Source organism: Podarcis liolepis (genome assembly GCF_965112155.1).
Source record: "Podarcis liolepis genome assembly, chromosome: 3".
NCBI classification, from domain to species: domain Eukaryota; kingdom Metazoa; phylum Chordata; class Lepidosauria; order Squamata; family Lacertidae; genus Podarcis; species Podarcis liolepis.
In genome coordinates, this window is record NC_139557.1 from 31,887,072 (window position 1) to 31,905,345 (window position 18,274).

An 18,274-nucleotide genomic window follows, 5' to 3' on the forward strand; every position below is an offset into this window, starting at 1 on the left:
CACACCTTAATCAAATACAACTCAGCAGCACCTGCTATGTTACACAGCTGTAAAGCTGGGTCTCGTTATCTTGCTCTGGCCCTTGCTCTGGCCCCTTAAAGACATACACATGGAGTGGAACAATGAAGAACCTTTACATTTAAAGTAACGATTCAACATTTCCCCTGCGGTTCATCATTGTGGAACAAAAACATAAAGCATACTTTGTACATGTTTTTCATGTGTAACCTTTGGAAGTACTTCTTGTAAACTGCAACCTATAATGTTTGGTATGTTTAAGGTACATTACCACTCTCTTAAGAGCTGAGAAACATTGCATAGTGGGCTTTTCCACATTGTGATGCATCTTTTAACAAAAGCTTAACTGTTTCATATTTTACACTTGGCGAATAGCACAAATCATAATCTTCGCCTGGAATTTGTTGAAAACCCTTAGCAACTAGTCTTGCTTTGTACCTTACAACTTCATTTTTGTCATTCATTTTAACTCTATAAACCCATTTTGAATCAATAAGTCTCATATCTGGGGTTTGTGGTACAAGAGACCAAGTGTTATGCTCTTTTAAAGAAGCTATCTCAGAGTTCATAGCTTTATACCAATTTACAGCTTGGTGCTTAGGTAAATTCTGAACATCATTGTAGCTTTTTGGCTCAAAAACCGCCTTATTGGCATACACAGTATTAAAATGTTCATCTGCAAAACGTTGTGGCTTCTGCCTCTTTCTATCTGAACGTCTCAGTCCGGAAGGAGAGTCAGACTCCTCAGACTTAATGGGACTAAGTGAACTACTAGTTTCAGGTTGTAAATCATCATTGTCAGACTGAAGAGGTGCCTGTAGGCTAACCTCACGGTCAGAAAACTCAAGAGAATCTAACCTCCCCTCAGGTGCCTGTGACTTTAAATCATCAAACAAATTATCAGATTCAACAGGCTTTTTGTCTTTTTCTATTAATTCAGAATCACCATTTCCTCCTGCTGCTGCTGCTGCTTCCTCTTCTTCCTCAGTATCATTTATACCATCAGTATCTTGGAAAACAGCAACCCCATTCCAATTTACAGTTTGTATCATGCTTCTGGTAATATGAAATTTGCCAGTTGCTGGTATGTAAATTCTGTACGCCCCCTGCTGGTAGCCCATTAATTTTCCCTGAACACTACGTTCACCCAATTTCTGCTTAGCAGGATAATGCATAATTACATCTGAACCCCAAATGCGTAGGTATTTCAGATTAGGGCGTTTTTTAAACAGCTTCTCATAGGGGGTGATATCTAAACCAGAATGATAACTGCGATTTCTAACATAACAAAAAGCATGGAGTGCTTCAGCCCAAAACGCTTTGGGCAGATTAGCATCGTGCAGATAAGTTTTAACCCCTGCCTGCAAGTCACGCTGCACAACTTCAACAAGCCCATTTTGCCAGGGACTTCGGGGGCAAGATAACTCATGAGTAGTCCCCTGCGCTTCCAGGAATTTCTCAAAATCCTCAGAAACAAATTCCCCGCCCCGGTCAGAAAACAGGTTCTTAATTGGTTTGTTAAAGTGCGTTTTTACCCAGTTGCAAAAAACCTTGTACTTCTCAAATGCTTGGGACTTCTCAGCTATTGCATAAGTCCAACAATATCTACTATACTGGTCTATGAGAGTAAGCCAGTACTTAGAACCTCCTAATGATGGTGGGAGTGGCCCAACTAAATCACAATGTACACGCTCAAATGGCTCAGTTACTTTCCTATCTGAGCACCTACCCTTGCGTGCAACCTTAATCTTATTCTTGCAACAGGATAGACACTGCATAAAGAATTTGCATGGTTTTAAGTTGAGGCCATCGACAATATTCTTTGTCTTAATTACATCAGCAAAATTCAGGTGTCCCAGAATTCTGTGCGCCATGTGGATACACCCAGAATGTGGTCTTACATTCCTCAACCCCTGGCTTAACTGTGCTGCTCTGCAATTTATAGGCGATTGGGAGTAGGTGCGAAAATATAGTCTATATAAACCATCAGATTCCCGGGCATACAATAGACGTTTGTTCCCCTCGAAAAACTCACACATAGACTTTAAGAAACGCACAGTTATCCCTTGATGAGCAAAGCACCTTACTGATAATAAATTGTCCACTGACGGGCAGTAAATGCAGTTTGCTATAGTAATGTTTAAAGAGTCAAGTTTAACTGTACCCCTGCCAAGTGACTGCAAGACTTGTGAATTGGCTAAATGTACATTACCAATTTCCTCTTCGAAAGAAATAAACAAGCTTCGATCATTGCAGATATTTTGAGATGCTCCTGAGTCGACAACAAAAGACTTCCACTTGGCACCTTTAATTCTTTTACGATCTTTAGTCCGAGCGTGAAAAGCTCGCGGCTCGTTTCTGTCTCTACTATACGATGCTGACTGCTGGGCTGACGACCGTGATTGACGAACAGAAACAGGCTTGGGAGTACTTTGCTTTCTTTTGGATCTGCAGTCCCTTGCAAAATGTCCTTGCTTATTGCAGAACCAACAACGCTTTGCAGCTTTAAATGCAGTTGTATCACCACAGGTTTGCATATGGCGTCCCTCATTCTTTCTGGAAACAGGAGTGCTTATGGCACAAGCCTCCCTTCTATCCAACTCGCCCATTAATCTTGCCGTTACCCCTTCCACAGTTAATTGTGCTGGTGGAACAGCAGATATCTGGCTAGCTATACCATCAAAGTCCTCATTAAGGGAACAAAGGATGATAAAAACATACTGAATATCAGGTACCTCCATGTCCCTTTGAATTAATTCGCAGTGTATTGCCTCCAGACGTCTCAAGTGTGCTGCCAAATCACCACCAGGCTGCAACTTCGTCTGGTACAACTGCTTGAAAAACGTCAATGCAGACGCTGACTCTTTTCTAACATGCACTGCTGCAAGACTGTCCCACATTTCTTTGGCAGTTTTCTTATTTCTTATATAGACTACTTGCTGGTCGCTGACTGCCAAATTAATTATCGCCCTGGCTTTTGCATCTCCTTTCGACCAAGCATTAGTTACAGGGTCAGGAGGGTCATCAGTTACATAGGTCCATACTTCTCTAGAGGTCAAAAACGCCTCCACCCGAAAAGACCATAAACTATAGTTCTCATCTGTTAGCTGTGGGAAGACCAGAGCCTTCTCAGCTTCAGGAACCCGGTCAACCATTCTGGAACGCTTCCAGACCCACAAAAACTACGCTAACAGGAGAAGGAGTTTTCAAACCTTTCTCAGAGTCCAAAAATATGCAGTCATCCACTCAGCAGCTGGGCCCATAACCAAAGATGTTGGCTTTTTGCAGTATAGTGACGCTGCAGAGAGCTTGCTGGGGAGATCATGCATTAAAAGGAAAGGACTCAAAAATAACTTAAAGGTTTTAATAAGAAAAACAAAAACTCCATTTACATTAACAAACAAACATGACCCAACCACCAACCCATCCCCCAGGGTAATGGGAGAGCTAGGTGCTGCTCCTTATATACTCTACCCAGATGCTGACACACCTTAATCAAATACAACTCAGCAGCACCTGCTATGTTTCACAGCTGTAAAGCTGGGTCTCGTTATCTTGCTCTGGCCCTTGCTCTGGCCCCTTAAAGACATACACATGGAGTGGAACAATGATGAACCTTTACATTTAAAGAAACCATTCAACAGGGAACTCCGCTGAAGTCTGACCTTAAGCCAGTGTTTCCCCAACTTGGATCTCCAGCTGTTTCCAAACTGCAGCTCCCCTCATCCCTGACCACTGGTCCTGCTAGCTAGGGATGATGTCGTCCAAAAGCAGCTGGAGACCCAAGTTTGGGAAACACAGCTTTAAGCAACGGGAGGTTAAACCTGGCACCTGGATTCACCCAGAATTAAATACCCGCTGAATTCAGTGGAACTGACTCCGACATCAGCCTGCATTTTTTTCTGAGATACTTCTACGGGTACTCTCACCCTCTGAGGGAAGGCAGGAGGTGATCAGAGAGAGGGCATTCTTTGTGGTAGCCTCCTTTCTTTGGCATTGCTTTCCTAGGGAAGTTTACCTGGTCCGGTGCATGCGTTGATATCTTTTTGGCACCAGACAAAAGTCCTTTTACAAATCTGTTTCAGTTTAAATGTTTTGATTGCTGCTGTTATGCCCTTTTGAGCCTGTCAGAGTAATTACATTTACATCTTCCATTAGTATTTTTTTTTTTAATGATGTTGTGCTTCTTATTTTTATGTAAGCTGTAAGTTATGTAACTCCCTGTCGTTTACCTGCAGGATCTGCTCAGTGAGTGCTGCCAACTGCCCATCATCTTTGCCCTGTCAAGAACAATGTCAAACTCATGGAGAGATGCCTCTTTGGCATTCTGAGTGGTTTCCTTAGTTTGTGAGGACAAAACTTGATTTTCCTCTCTTTCTCTTTCTTGTTTCATGTGGAATAGCAAATAAATAAAACAAGCCCTCCTCAAACTGCAAAGAAGATGGGGAATTCTTATGCTGGGCAGCTCAAGACCACACGCTTTGAAGAAGTGCTGCATAATTCCATTGAGGCTTCTCTCCGGTCCAATAATTTAGTTCCTAGGCCGGTTTTTTCACAGCTGTATTTAGAAGCCGAACAGCAGCTTTCCTCTCTAGAAGGTAAGAAACGTTGATTTGACATTTTTATTCAAGTAGAAATTGAGCCTGTTTTGTTTTTAGTGATCGAGAGATCATCCTGAATATTCAGTCCACAACCAACACAAAGTTGGCAGAGCCGCCACTGGGTGCTGCCTGCCTGCAACAGAGCCTCGTTGGTGGTGGTTTCCCATTTATGGAATGTCCTCTTTGGTTAGGGGCATCTTTCTCCCTCGTTATTAACACTGGAATTTTAAATAAAAAACATTCCTGTTCACCTAGGCATTTGATGGCTGGAAAATAACTGTTTCTGGCAACCTTGAAATGATATTTGATGGTTTGTAATTTTTTTAATTATTATTTGTTGCGGTGGTTCCTGTTTTATTGTTTGCTGTCCTTGGCTGCTTTGGGAGGAAGGGTGGAACAGAAAGTTGATTAAATGATGAATAAATAAGCGTTCAAACATGATATTCCGATCCCCCAAGCAAAGTCACTGGAATCACTCCACCACCCACCAAGCCAACTTGTTTTACTGCTAAACTTCAGGAACCTCTGTGGATCTGACAGTATGCAGGCATCATTATTCTTCTGGTGCAACTATTTCCTCCTGTTAATTGCTGGTCTCTCTTTATTGGCTTGAAGGGCATTTCCTTTGTATCTTCTTTTCATGAGCACACTTCCTTTCAAAGCAGTCTAATTACGGCGTGGAAAGAATAATTATCGATGCAATATAGCGGGGTCTTTAGGCAATTGGATTGAAACATAATTGAAATATTACTCAAATAGTTTTGAACGATATAGCTACTCACCACCTATGGAAAAATCCTATTTAGGAACAAATCTGTGGCCATTGCACACATATTTCCCTCTCTCCTTCCTTTCTTCCAAGCTGAACAAGGACTTTTTCATTTGCATGAAAAAAACGCATCACCATTGTTTAAGTGTCCATCTGCTCCCACTGCTTGCTCCCCACATGGAAAACCTTAGATTTCATGAACCTTAGATTTCAACAAAGTCTGATGTCACAAAAGTGGGTTATGACATCAACTGGGAGAAGATGCTGCCAGAACATGGTCTTTGTTTTAAAACAAAAGAACTCTTTTCACACTTGTTAATGGATTTAACAAATCACTGGGTCCTAATCCTGGTGTTCTGTGTGTGTGTGTGTGTGTGTGTGTGTATATATATATATATATATATATATATATATATATATATATGCTTTCGTAGATTTTCACGGGTACAGGAATGCAGGTTTTGGTGTCTTCGGGTGTCTTCCCGTGTAAGAGTTGGGGTGTCTAGGCGACGTTTCGACGAGGTCTCACTCGTCATCTTCAGGCTGGTGCTTTCGGCTTCTTGTTCCAGTAACAAGAAGCCGAAAGCACCAGCCTGAAGATGACGAGTGAGACCTCGTCGAAACGTCGCCTAGACACCCCAACTCTTACACGGGAAGACACCCGAAGACACCAAAACCTGCATATATATATATATATATATTTAGCAAGAACTAAGTGCGTTTATCCAGATTATTATTATTATTACTATTACTATTACTATTTTATTATTTTAAAAAGCATGCACGCCGACAGGGCAGAAAAAATATTTAATTATTTCATTTAAAATGTGTATAAATTGCCCATTGGCTTTAATACTGCCTAATTGCTATTGTGTGGCTGGAGAATGATAGCCTATTGAGGTGCAATATGGGAATAGCCTTGCTTCCAAGGGGTAGGCTGTTTGCCATATCTTTTACAAAAATAACAAGGGGGTTGCAAAATGTGCCCTTCCATGAGAGGGGGGAAGGAAGTGTTCATACTTCACAAATAGTTTTAAAAATTATAAAATAAAATGTCCACAAAATGCCAGGGCATCGCTATGCGGAATAGCGTAGTGGTCTTCCTAGTCCCACCTTATCATCTTCTCGTTATTAAAGGGCCAGAAGACAGTTAACGCTTGTAGCTAGGAGTAATAACCTTGAGCAAAATAATAATGAGAACAACCCAGCCATAAAAGTAATTTAGAAAACCATTGATTTCACTGGAAGGGATTTAAGCACATGTTTAATTCTTATTGAAATCAGTTGGACTTAAAATACTGCCAATTCTTGAAATGAAAACTTCTGGTAGATGGGCAGAGTCTAGGGGCAATCACAGAAGAGTTTCAGGAACGGAGTTTGGGCGTATCCAACATTTTTAAAAAGCAGATAGCTGGTGAGATAGCTCAGTTGGTTAGAGCATGGTGCCGATAACACCAAGGTTGCAGGTTCAGTCCCCATATGGAACAGCTCCATAGCCCAGGGGGTTAGACTAGATGATCCTCAAGGTCCCTTCCAACTCTACTGTTGGATTCTAGTGCTTTTGAGAGGTCCACGCTGTAGCCAGGTGATTTTTGGTGTGCCTGTATACGCAGCCTAACAGAAAAATCAATATCTGGACCGATTTTATTCTCATTAGCTAACCATTTATTTCATTGGCTGAGAGGGGATGTGTTCTTGCCCTCTTGAAAACAGACACAATAAATTAAAAATTGCATAGTTAACAGAGAGGCAGTATTTGTTTATATTCTCCCAACAATTTCCTCTGTAGTCTGCCTCTTTTATTTATATGATTGCAGGCTGAAAGTACAATAATAAAATAGACTAGTGCTTGTCATCGTTGTTTGCCATGAAGTCTGCTTCTGAGCCTTTTCAGGCAAAACCGTTGGAACAAAAGGGCACTCCTAGACTTCAGACCGCAGGCAATGTCTTTCTTTTGCATTACGCTGCTCAGCAAAACAACTGATGTTCAGAGTGGTTGTGATCTTTGCTTGGATGCTTTTGCTGGACAGCTGTGTTATTTTCATAGATTTTCCTGCCATTTTCCTTTCGGCATGTAGTCAAAATTTATGTGACTGCTTCGTACCAAGTTAACTAAATTCTCTGTGGCTTATATCGAACCTGTGCTTTATTCATGCTTAATGTATGCCTTATGTTTAATTCAAACACTTAACACATCAATAGCTGTAACCTAACTGAATATATTAAGCAAGGTTTTATTTGTCATCTGAATCTGGCCCAGTTTGCTCAGTGCCTCAAAGCATGTAGAGCTTAATGCAGCTCTGGACAAAAATAATCATGCTTTTATAATGACTGCCCTTTAAAGGGTTGTGTATGTATATTGAAGTTTTGAAGAGCTGATCTACAAATATTGGTTTACGCTGGTACTATGAATACACCAAAGGCATCTCAAAATCATAGTTTGCATACATCTTGAGTATTTGAGGGCCTTGATCCAGTGCTGTGCAATTGTCCTCATCCCTCACATCCCCCAACGTGAGTGTAAGCAGTGCAAGCATTCATTATAGTGAATGGGAACTTCACAATCGTTAAATGTTGCAGCTCCTAGACTTTTGGAACTCCCTGCCTAGTGACATCAAGCAGGTACCTTCACTGCACTCTTTTCAGTGCCTGCTAAAAACATTTACATTTAGACAAGCCTAACTAGCATGCTTAAAGGGACGCAGGTGGCGCTGTGGGTTAAACCACAGGGCCTAGGACTTGCCGATCGGAAGGTCGGCGGTTCGAATCCCCGCGGCGGGGTGAGCTCCCATTGCTCGGTCCCTGCTCCTGCCAACCTAGCAGTTCGAAAGCTTGTCAGAGTGCAAGTAGATAAATAGGTACCACTCCAGTGGGAAGGTAAACGGCATTTCTGTGTGCTGCTCTGGTTCACTAGAAGCGGCTTAGTCATGCTGGCCACATGACCCAGAAGCTGTACGCCGGCTCCCTCGGCCAATAAAGCGAGATGAGTGCCGCAACCCCAGAGTCGGTCACGACTGGACCTAATGGTCAGGGGTCCCTTTACCTTTACTTTAACTAGCAAGCTTGGGAAGTTGAGATGTTTTTTAATCTGATTTAGTATTTTAACTTTTGCATGTTTTAAAGGACTGTTGTAAATTTTTCTTGAGTTTATTGTTTTAGCTTTTTTTTTCTAAACCGCTAGAAGGTTTTCTTCCTTTAAAAAAACAACAACAATCACATGGTGTGTCACTTTTAGGAAATAAATAATAAAATAATATCCCAGACAGTCCTTCTCTCTCAGTGCCATGGAATTATTGCACAAGCAACTTGCGTGGCAGATGGAGGACAGGGCTGGAAGCGGATATGGGAAACACGCCCAATATCTCCTAGTCGTTTCGGCACACCCTCATTCTGCCCTCACATGTTCCTATGATCTTGCACTGGTGTGGGGATGAGGGAAGCAGGGTTCTGTTGGACTCTGTGTTTCTTAGTCTTGCTCCACTGGATCAGGTAAATTGTATAGGACAAGATATAGTGGACCAGTTCACAAGAACCTTAGGTGGGAAGTTGGTGGATTCGCCCCTGCCCCCTTGGGATGCTTGTGAGTTCACACAAGCACGTTTGTCACTCCACAACTGCAGCTTGACTTGATTCCTTGCGTCTGTGAGACAGTCACCATGGTTCAAAAATCACAGGCCACTTTCATATCACATGAACATGCTGTGTCTCTTGATGGAGGAGGTTCACATGTCATTTATTGTGAGTTGAGTGACTTATTATTCCGGAAAGTGCTATGGGTGCTTTTCTTCTCTTACACCAAACTCACACCTGTTCCCTTTATTTACCTGCTTTTCTGTAAAGTCGGAAGCTGCCCTAAGATTTGTTTCAAGCTACTGTTTAGCTCATTAACTCAGCGCAGTCCTCACTGCCGTATTTGAAGCTTGGTATCTGCGGCTGAAATTGCGAAACAGCTCTCGCTGATAAAGGGGGAGAAACGTTATTTCCTCTCATCTGAATGCACCATTTACCTGACCTCTGGTGACTGTGCTCACGATACCTTTTAGCAGGCAACAGAGTGGATAATGAGGAAGATGAGGAGGAAGAAGAGGAAGAGGAGGAAAGTTCAGAATCAAGCAGCCCCCCTATCACTTATCAGATGAAGCCGCCTCCTGAAGGTGGTTGCACTACTGACGGTAAGAAATTCATACCGCTGGGTGGCACTTTTAGAGGTGCACGCAGATAAAGCGGCTTCTTCACACCGATGACTGAGAGCACATGCGCCGAGTTGCACATGACGACTGTTGCATCAGGAGAGGCCGGCCAGGTTGCGCCAGGCTGCGCTGGTCGACCCGGGCTGACATCCCGCCAGGCCACACCGCATCGGGGTGACATTCCCTCAGGCCTTCTCCGCTCCCTCAAGATTGGGGATGCTGAGCCCTCTTCCAGTGGACATGGCGGAGGGCTGTAGAGGCTTCAACCCCACAGAGTTGGCACGCCTGACTAAGAGTTGATCCTTTCACACAGAATGAAACCTGAGAGTTCAATCCAGCAAGCCTTAGGCATGGCTACATTCAGTCGTGGACTTAAACTAATCAGGACTGCATCATTTCTGCTGCTTTCACTGGGATCCATTCTTAATTCTGAGGCCTAGTTGATGTTTAGGCTGTGCTATTTGGGACCGCAAGTGGAAGCCCCCATGATTGAATGTGCATTTATTTCTCCACATAGCAAAGTCAGAGAGAGTGGTTCTAGTCTAATCTTCTCCCTGAGATTATCACATTTGTCTTCTATTTACACCCTGATTTTCACTTAACAGAGTAGCACTTAGAGTTTTATTTATGAAGGAACATTCCGTTATTTGAGCCCCCACCTGAAGTCTGAAATGGTACTGCTCAGAATTCCTCAGTGAAAAATAGGATGTCACAATGAACTTTGCAGATTGAATTTTGCATGAAAAATTACCTTTAGGATAATAAGATTTTGGGGGAAATGATAATAATTGTGGATTGCTTTTAATCTGTTTGGGTCAGCTTGTTTTAAAATGTTTGGTATTATTACAACTTCTAAAGAAAGTATTAATCCGAACAGAGATTTTTACAGTTTGAGAATGGAGATACTATTGTATAATTGTTAGCAAAACATGACTCAGAATGGCACGTTCCAGAACATCTATGGATGATGTACAGAGAAATTTAGGGTATCTTGAATGGTAAGCTCAGATATTCGTTTTTAATGAGTATTTGCATACCAGAGTTGTTTTCTATAAAGTAAAAGAGTAGTCTTTATTTTCAATTAATTCAGTGTCCACCTTTTTGACTTGAAAATTACTTAGCTCCTTCTGGACGGGATACCACATGTAACCCTGAGTTGCATATTAAATTGCACATGTTAATTTATACGCACAGATGCAAATTTAGAAATAATTACTTTAAACAATTTAAATAGAAATGCAATACATCTCACCACAGTGAAGAAGACTGAGCAGGTAACCTATGCGCCTGACTGGTTTGCTGCCCAGGGGCTCCCTTTGGATGGGCAATTCCTGGTTCTCTCTTCTTATGGTTCTTCATCTTTAAACTGGAATTAGACCTGACAGCTCTTCAGCTAAGAGGACTGTAAAATAGGATACATTGCCACCTTAGACTGAGTCCTGAGACCGGCTAGCCTACTGAAGTCCCATGTTTATGTTGTCACTTGCACTTTGCTATTTATTGAGAAATCTAGTATCCATATGTACTAATTTCTTTTCTTTCTTTTTTTTAAAAAAGGATGTGCTTCAGGGCATGTCTGTAGCAGCTCCTTTTTTGTGCAATCTGGCGCCGAAAAGAGCACATGCCGTTGGTTTGGCCTCTGCCTCATTCCAATGTCTCGCCAATTATTGTCTCTCGGTTGTTGCTCCATTTCCTGGTTTCTCTGTGTGAAATTTAGGACCTCATTAACTGGGTACTAACTTTCCTGTGATGGCCCTTGCATATGTTTGGAAAAATGCCGCTCAGTGTGTCCCTCATCCTTGCCATTGTCCTTCCCATGTGCTTTCACCACTGCAGCTTTTTACCCGCTTTGGAATGCTGAATTTGCTTATATTAACCTTATTACCACTTCCTGCTTACTGTTTTGCAAAAGGTGATGCACAAATCTTCAGACAATATGATCCAGAATTTCCCTCGTAGCGACTGTCCACCGGTCTCTCTGGGTGACCAGAGTCAATAATAATAATAATAATAATAATAATACCCCAGCCATCTGGCTGGGTTTCTATTCCCACATCACACACACTTTATTATTGGAGCCATTTTCCTTTAAAAATGCATATGCAAATATTCCTCTCTCGTTTGTTAATTTATTCCGCTGTGTTACATTGTAAGGAAATAATGGGATTGTTTCTGAACTTGAACAGCTTAGGCAGTTTTGCTGTCCGTACTTCTGCATCAATCCCTCACCCCTTTACACATTTGAATCAAAATACAGTGGTACCTCTGGATGTGAACGGGATCCGTTCCGGAGCCCCGTTCGCATCCTGAAGTGAATGTAAGATGCGACTGCGCGTGCGCGGGTCGTGTTTCGCTTCTTCCGCGCATGCGTGTGACATCATTTTGAGCGTCTGCGCATGCGTGAGCGGCGAAACCCAGAAGTAATGCTCTCTGTTACTTCCGGGTCGCCACGGAGCGCAACCTGAAAATATTCATCCCGAAGCTACTTCAACCCGAGGTATGACTGTAATGAGAGATATGTAGATGCAACCGTGCATATTCAGTGGGGATTTATTAATTTTATCCTGGACCCACAGTTCCGAGAGGAATTTATTTCTTTAAAACACCTTGGCTATTGTCTTTTCTTTTCTTTTCTTTTCTTTTCTTTTCTTTTCTTTTCTTTTCTTTTCTTTTCTTTTCTTTTCTTTTCTTTTCAAAAGAGTATAATTTATTCCACCAGTTCATACATAACCTACGGTATATGATTTGATTAAAATAGTGCTGCTGTTTTTCCTCCTCCAGGTTTCTGCCAGGCTGGTAAAGATTTGAGATTAGCATCGGTTTCAAACGACCCAATTGAAGTGCCTTCAGGGTTTCTACTGGTTGGCGCCAAGTCACCAAACTTACCGGATCACCTTTTAGTATGTGCCGTAGATAAGAGATTTCTGCCTGATGACCAGGGGCGCAATGCCTTGCTAGGTAAGTGGCGGCTGTGATCACAGCATTGCTGTAAGTCAAGAACCCTGTGGCCCTCTAAGATTTTGTGGGATTATTGATTGCCATCGTCCTTGACTACTGCCATGTTGAATGGAACTGATGGGAGTTGGAGATAAACCATTTCTGGAGGGCCAAGGTTTCCAGTTTCTGTTGTCAGGGAGAAATGACAAGATTAGCCCCATCTCATTTTGATTCCTGGTATTCGTCCTTGTTTTGGAACGATTTAACCTTCTGTGCAGGTGGCAGAGCTTAAGGAAAGGTACGGAGTGAACCTCTATTTTGCAGATGCCGCGTTACCTTTAATCCAGTCCAAGGTTACACTCATTGTCAGATCAGTTTGCATTTACAGTTGCTCAGGCGACACCTTGAATTACTAGGCCATTTATGGACATTTCCAAAGCCAGCTGTCTTTGATCTCATCTTGTGTTGATATACAACCTGTTCCTCTTCTCTTTTGAGATGTGGTTTGTGATAGCAACCCATTAGTGAAGCTGGCTGCACAGAAACAGAGGCTCCCTAGGGTTGTCATATTTCTAAAAGTGAAAATCTGGACACAAATGGTTTTTTTCTGACATGGGTTTCCATATGCCTAGGTTTCCCTGAACATTTTAACCGATCCTCGGAAATTCTGTCCAGACACTGTTTTTGACGGACAAATCCAGGATATGCCTGGGAAATTCTGGACATATAGCAACACTACTCCCTGCTGCTTTCTCAGTCTCATCACCTTCTTTATGAGATATATATAGGTAAATGGGACCCCTGACCATTAGGTCCAGTCGTGGCCGACTCTGGGGTTGCGGCGCTCATCTCGCTTTATTGGCCAAGGGAGCCAGCGTGCAGCTTCCGGGTCATGTGGCCAGCTTCTGGCGAACCAGAGCAGTGCACGGAAACGCTGTTTAACTTCCCGCCAGAGCAGTACCTATTTATCTACTTGCACTTTGACATGCTTTCGAACTGCTAGGTTGGCAGGAGGAGGGACTGAGCAATGGGAGCTCACCCCGTTCCGGGGATTCGAACCGCCAACCTTCTGATCGGCAAGTCCTAGGCTCTGTGGTTTATCTAAAACCCCTATCCGGCGGGTTGTAGTGGTTAGAGTATGGGTTAGGACCAGGGAAACTCGGGTTCAAATTCCCACTCACCCTCTCCCTGAGTAGTTCTACTGGGAGAGAGCCTCTGAGCTGTGGCTCCCTGAGGTCCAGTCCTAGCTGCACCAACTATTCAACACTCATGCCCCGTAACTGCAATTCTAATTATAGTACCTTGGAAATATGGCAGACCTGTTTAGGGCCTTTGTGGCGTAGATAGAATCTAGGGCTGTGTGCATGCCCTAAATTTAAAGCACATCCCCTCACAAGAGAAAGAGTTATGGGAACTGGTTTGTTAAGTGTGCTGGAAATCGTAGCTCTCTGAGGCATAAGCTACGGTTTCCAGCCTTCTTTGGGGGCAGAATATATGCCTTAAAATGTGTGGTGTGTATGAAGCCTTGCTCTTGGACTTGAACTAGTTGTGAAGGGTGACTTTGGGTCAGCCTCTCACTCTCTTTTACCCAGCGTACTTTACTGATCTGTGAGGAGAAGAGACAGTGTTAATCTTACATAGGCTGCTCTAAGCAACTGGAAGGAAAAGTGAGATACACATGTGATGGATGGAAAGATGATTGTCTACTGTGTTAGAATTAGTGTGAGTGGGTTAGGATCTTGGTACAAAACAAACTCTAGGGAGGAAAAAAAGTGTGATGAGCACTAAACAAGGCAATTAAATAACATTTTCCCAAGCTACTAGTTAGGCCTGGTGTTTAACTTTGAAGAAACTCTAATTAATTGGTGCTCTGTCACACACAGTTCTTGAGAGCTTCACATATGGTGTTCCGCACCATATTGAATTCTTATGTATTTGAGAGTAAATGCATTTGCTGTTAGGGTTGCTCCTAACAATATTGCCAGGCAACAAGGAGCTACAAAGCGATGCCAATAAAAATCAAAAGGATGCAATGTGAGCCCAGTATAAATAAATTTGGGATCTGAGTTTACAACCAGCTTTGTGAGAAGTGGTGGAGTATATAACTTCATCTGGCAATAATGTGTCTTGCCGTGAGATCTTGCTGACTTTGATGGGTCACAGTACAATTGGCCTGCGACCGTAAAGGAATTAAAAGGGCTGTAAATTTGTGGTGCGTTGTCATTTTAAAGATACAAGCAGCAATGTTGAACCACTCAGCCCATTCATGGCTAGCGCTATTAACAGCCTAAGGTTCCTAAGGCTGTTAACACAGAGGAAGTAGTATATGTGTTAATTGCACGCTAAACCAGAAGAGGGGGGAAAAGTAGTAAGAAACATTTGGTAATAATAACGCCAAGCCTACAATCCTGTGCACACTCACTTGGGAGTAAGCTCCGTTGAACGCAGTGGTGTGTCTTCTAAGTCAACACACAAAAGGATCAGGTTTAGTAGTTATTTGCAATGCTTTTGTGTGCAGCTAACACGTTGGCTTATTGCCCTTCAAGTTATTTCTGTGTTCATTTCTAAACATTTAAAATTATGTTTCAGCACCAACTGAAGCAGAGGTTCCCCTTGTGCTGGCAGAATTTCTGGTGGCAAGTTTGTTGTGCTTTGCTTTCTGCTTTTAAAATGCATGACTCTGTCTAGTAGCAAATCTTCAAAGTCAGTTCTATATAAGACATCCGAAGGTGCATCTTTACATGTTTCCTTGATAATGCGTACCTTCTTCATCAAGGTGCATATGTAATATTTGTGGCTAGGATATTTCAGTTGTCCTTAGGGGACCAAGCAATGATGTTATGATAACACGAGCATTTCCTGGTGGCAGTCTGACCGCACACAAGAGAACAATACCATATCAGATGCATAGCAGCAGGGATGGAACAGTCAGTCTATTTCAATCTGTGACATTTCCACATGTGCTCATCCATAACTCTGTTCCATCTTATTTCTGCATTAACATACAATTAAAAGTAATCACAATGAAAATTCGCATTTACACCTCCAATTCCTGTATGTCCCCCCAAAATATTTGATTTCTGGAAGAATTTTCATGTATTTGATTTAATAACCATATTGAAAAATTTAGGGAGAGCAAAAGCTGGCAGATGATGAAGTTTCAGCCCACATATCTTTCTGGGGAGTTTAGATCTCAGCAACTTGTGACTGAATTTTCAAAGCTCAACAACTTCAAGGATTCCTAATTTCTCTTGTTTCCTCTTGTTGCTGCAGACCACAGTGACATGCACTACACAAGAATGGTCACATGGGATATAATAATGCCTGCCTCGAGGGATGTATGCTTGTGTGTGTGAACTGACCCACATCTCAAATTGCTTGCACAACAAGAAATGTCCGTATTATTGAAATCGGTGATTCATAGCATGGTGTGCTTTGGTCTCTGTCACTCTCTGATTGTGTTGCTCTGGAATCTGGACAGTGGCGGACCTTGGCATCTCAGATTTCAGTGGCGCCCTGTGTGATGCCATAATCCAGTGGTGAATTTTGCCTTCCGTTGGATGTCATGGTTTTGGCACCTTCTGCAGCACCCCAGAAGCCCCACGCCCAGTGCAACTGAATTGGTTGCACTCCCCTAGATCCGTCTTTGATCTGGATGGTAGGAATTCATTTCACGGTCCATCTAGCCTGCTAAAGCAGTGTGGAATAAGTGAAAGTGGATTAATAAGCTGGGCCATGCTGCTTTAGAGTAGAGTAGAGTAGAGTAGAGTAGAGTAGAGGAACAGAATCTGGTTGTTGGGTGGGATCCTTGTTTCCCTACTCTCATTCGGCCATTTTGACTGGTGGGCTTTGGTCTGCCCACCTCTCAATTGCCTGACATCACTACGATGGCAGATGACCCGTTTCCCCTTTGTAGCACCACAAGCTGCACTAAGAAGAAGAATCCAATCTCAGCCAGGTGGGGTTGGGATTGCCAGTGCTGTGGAGTACCCCGGGCGAAACTCCATAGCATAGCCAATCCCAGCTGGCTTGCCTCACTACCAGTTAGCTGATTGGCAGTGACAGCGAGCCTCCCTTGTCAATACATAGCCGAGAGTGCACTTTCTGCAAAGAAACTTGCATGCAAGAGCAGCACTGATCCCACAATAAACATCTACTTGGAAGCACCCAGAGTACTGATAACAATAAAAAATGCTGCTGAATTTTGCATAGATGCACCTGTATTTGAGGCACTTGAAGGAAGATGGTAGGTGGCAAACTGTTGCATACATCCTTTGTTCTCACGGCCACCTCTTTGAGGAAGACCGTCATTATATCCCCATTTTACATAATTGAGACCAAGAGACAATGAATTCTGCCCAATCCATGAATGATTTGGAATTGGAATGGAGATTTAAAAAATTCAAATTCTAAGTGAAAAGCATTTTCTTGTGGAAGCCAAAACACCTGATATTTCCTAGCCATCATTTTTGAAAGGAGGAAATGACAAGTATCAGACCCGACTTGAATGTCCAGTCATTCCACCCCTGCACTTTGGTGATAGTCATAGATAATAGAACCATAGGACCGTAGAGCTGGATGGGACCCAAAGGGTCATCTAGTTGTGACCCCCTGGAATTCAGTGAAGTGGGAGATAAATGTAATCAAATCAATAAATGGGTGAGGAAATAAGTTCTGCAGATATTCAGAGATGCTCTTAAAAACACACACAACCATTTATAAATCTCAGGGCAAAGTTCTTGCAGTGGAACATCTGAGCTCATTGACTCCTATATAGACCCTAACAGGTACTGCTGAGCCAACTCAGAAGTTATCAGGATTTTGTTTAAGACATCCTCCAGCTGGAATAGGCTTGGTAAGCTTGGCTTCAGATCAAGCCCTGCCTGCAAATAAGCTCAATATTTTAAAATTGATGGAATCAAATTTTATTTATCTACTTTGGTATGGCTCTCCCCCCCCCTCTCTCTTTTCCCCCATCCATTTGTTTTCATAAAGCAGGGGACCCTGTTTCTTCCTTAATCTCGTTTGATAACCTTGAAGGAAACTGTTCACAAAAGGGAAATGCACCCCATCCCAAAGTGTCTTAAATGGTTTCCTGAGCATTTCTGAGCTGGCTCCACCACTGTCTGTGGAGATGCCCACAGGGCATATATAGGCCCGGAAGGAAACATTTAGTAATTTCCTGAGTAGCCTCTTTGACTTCTGTTTCATATTCATGACAAGCTAGTGAAATGCCTGTGGGGCATAAATCAAGTCCGTTTATTGATTTTGTTTAGAAGGTTGCTTGGTGGTTCCAGCTTGCTTACCTCCATGACTTACTTGAGTTGGTCATATTGGAGGTTTCTTCTTCTTTTTTTAAAAAACGCCATTCTGTCTAGCCTTCTTATGCAAAATATTGGCACCCTCTCCCTGCGAGGTGCAAGTATTCTAGCTATTAAGTAATCTTTGTTCATCAATGTGAGAGAACTTCCTCTCCGAAGCTTTTCACGGTACTTTTAGGAAACACACGTCCTATGTATCTCTAAATCAGTGCCATATATTAAGACAGAAAATATTGCCGCTCTCTGCATGGGGCGCTGAGACCCCTTTCCTGTTTGTTTTGTTGCCTCCACATAACAGCCTCCCAAGCTTTTTGCAACAATAACATTCATAAACTTCTAAATCTTGCAAACCTATTAATACAGTTCTTTAGAATGAAAGAAAGGCGAGGGTCAACAAGGGATAATATTTTTCAGTAATGGCTGATCAAAATTAGAAAT

General features: G+C 42.5%; 1 protein-coding gene across 6 annotated transcripts in view; it reads left to right on the forward strand.

The window, feature by feature from the left end:
- The window catches only part of GREB1 (growth regulating estrogen receptor binding 1), a 103,391-nt gene that overhangs the window by 41,049 nt on the left and 44,068 nt on the right, over nt 1-18,274 (forward strand). For 5 of the 6 annotated variants that reach the window (XM_083495389.1, XM_083495386.1, XM_083495385.1 and 2 more), the window contains 3 exons: nt 4,421-4,616; nt 9,432-9,560; nt 12,360-12,536. In XM_083495389.1, the coding sequence (XP_083351515.1) occupies nt 4,460-4,616; nt 9,432-9,560; nt 12,360-12,536 (463 nt within the window). In that variant the 5' untranslated portion in view covers nt 4,421-4,459. The remainder of the gene's footprint in view (nt 1-4,420; nt 4,617-9,431; nt 9,561-12,359; nt 12,537-18,274) is intronic. The other variant, XM_083495390.1, reaches the window with a different exon arrangement.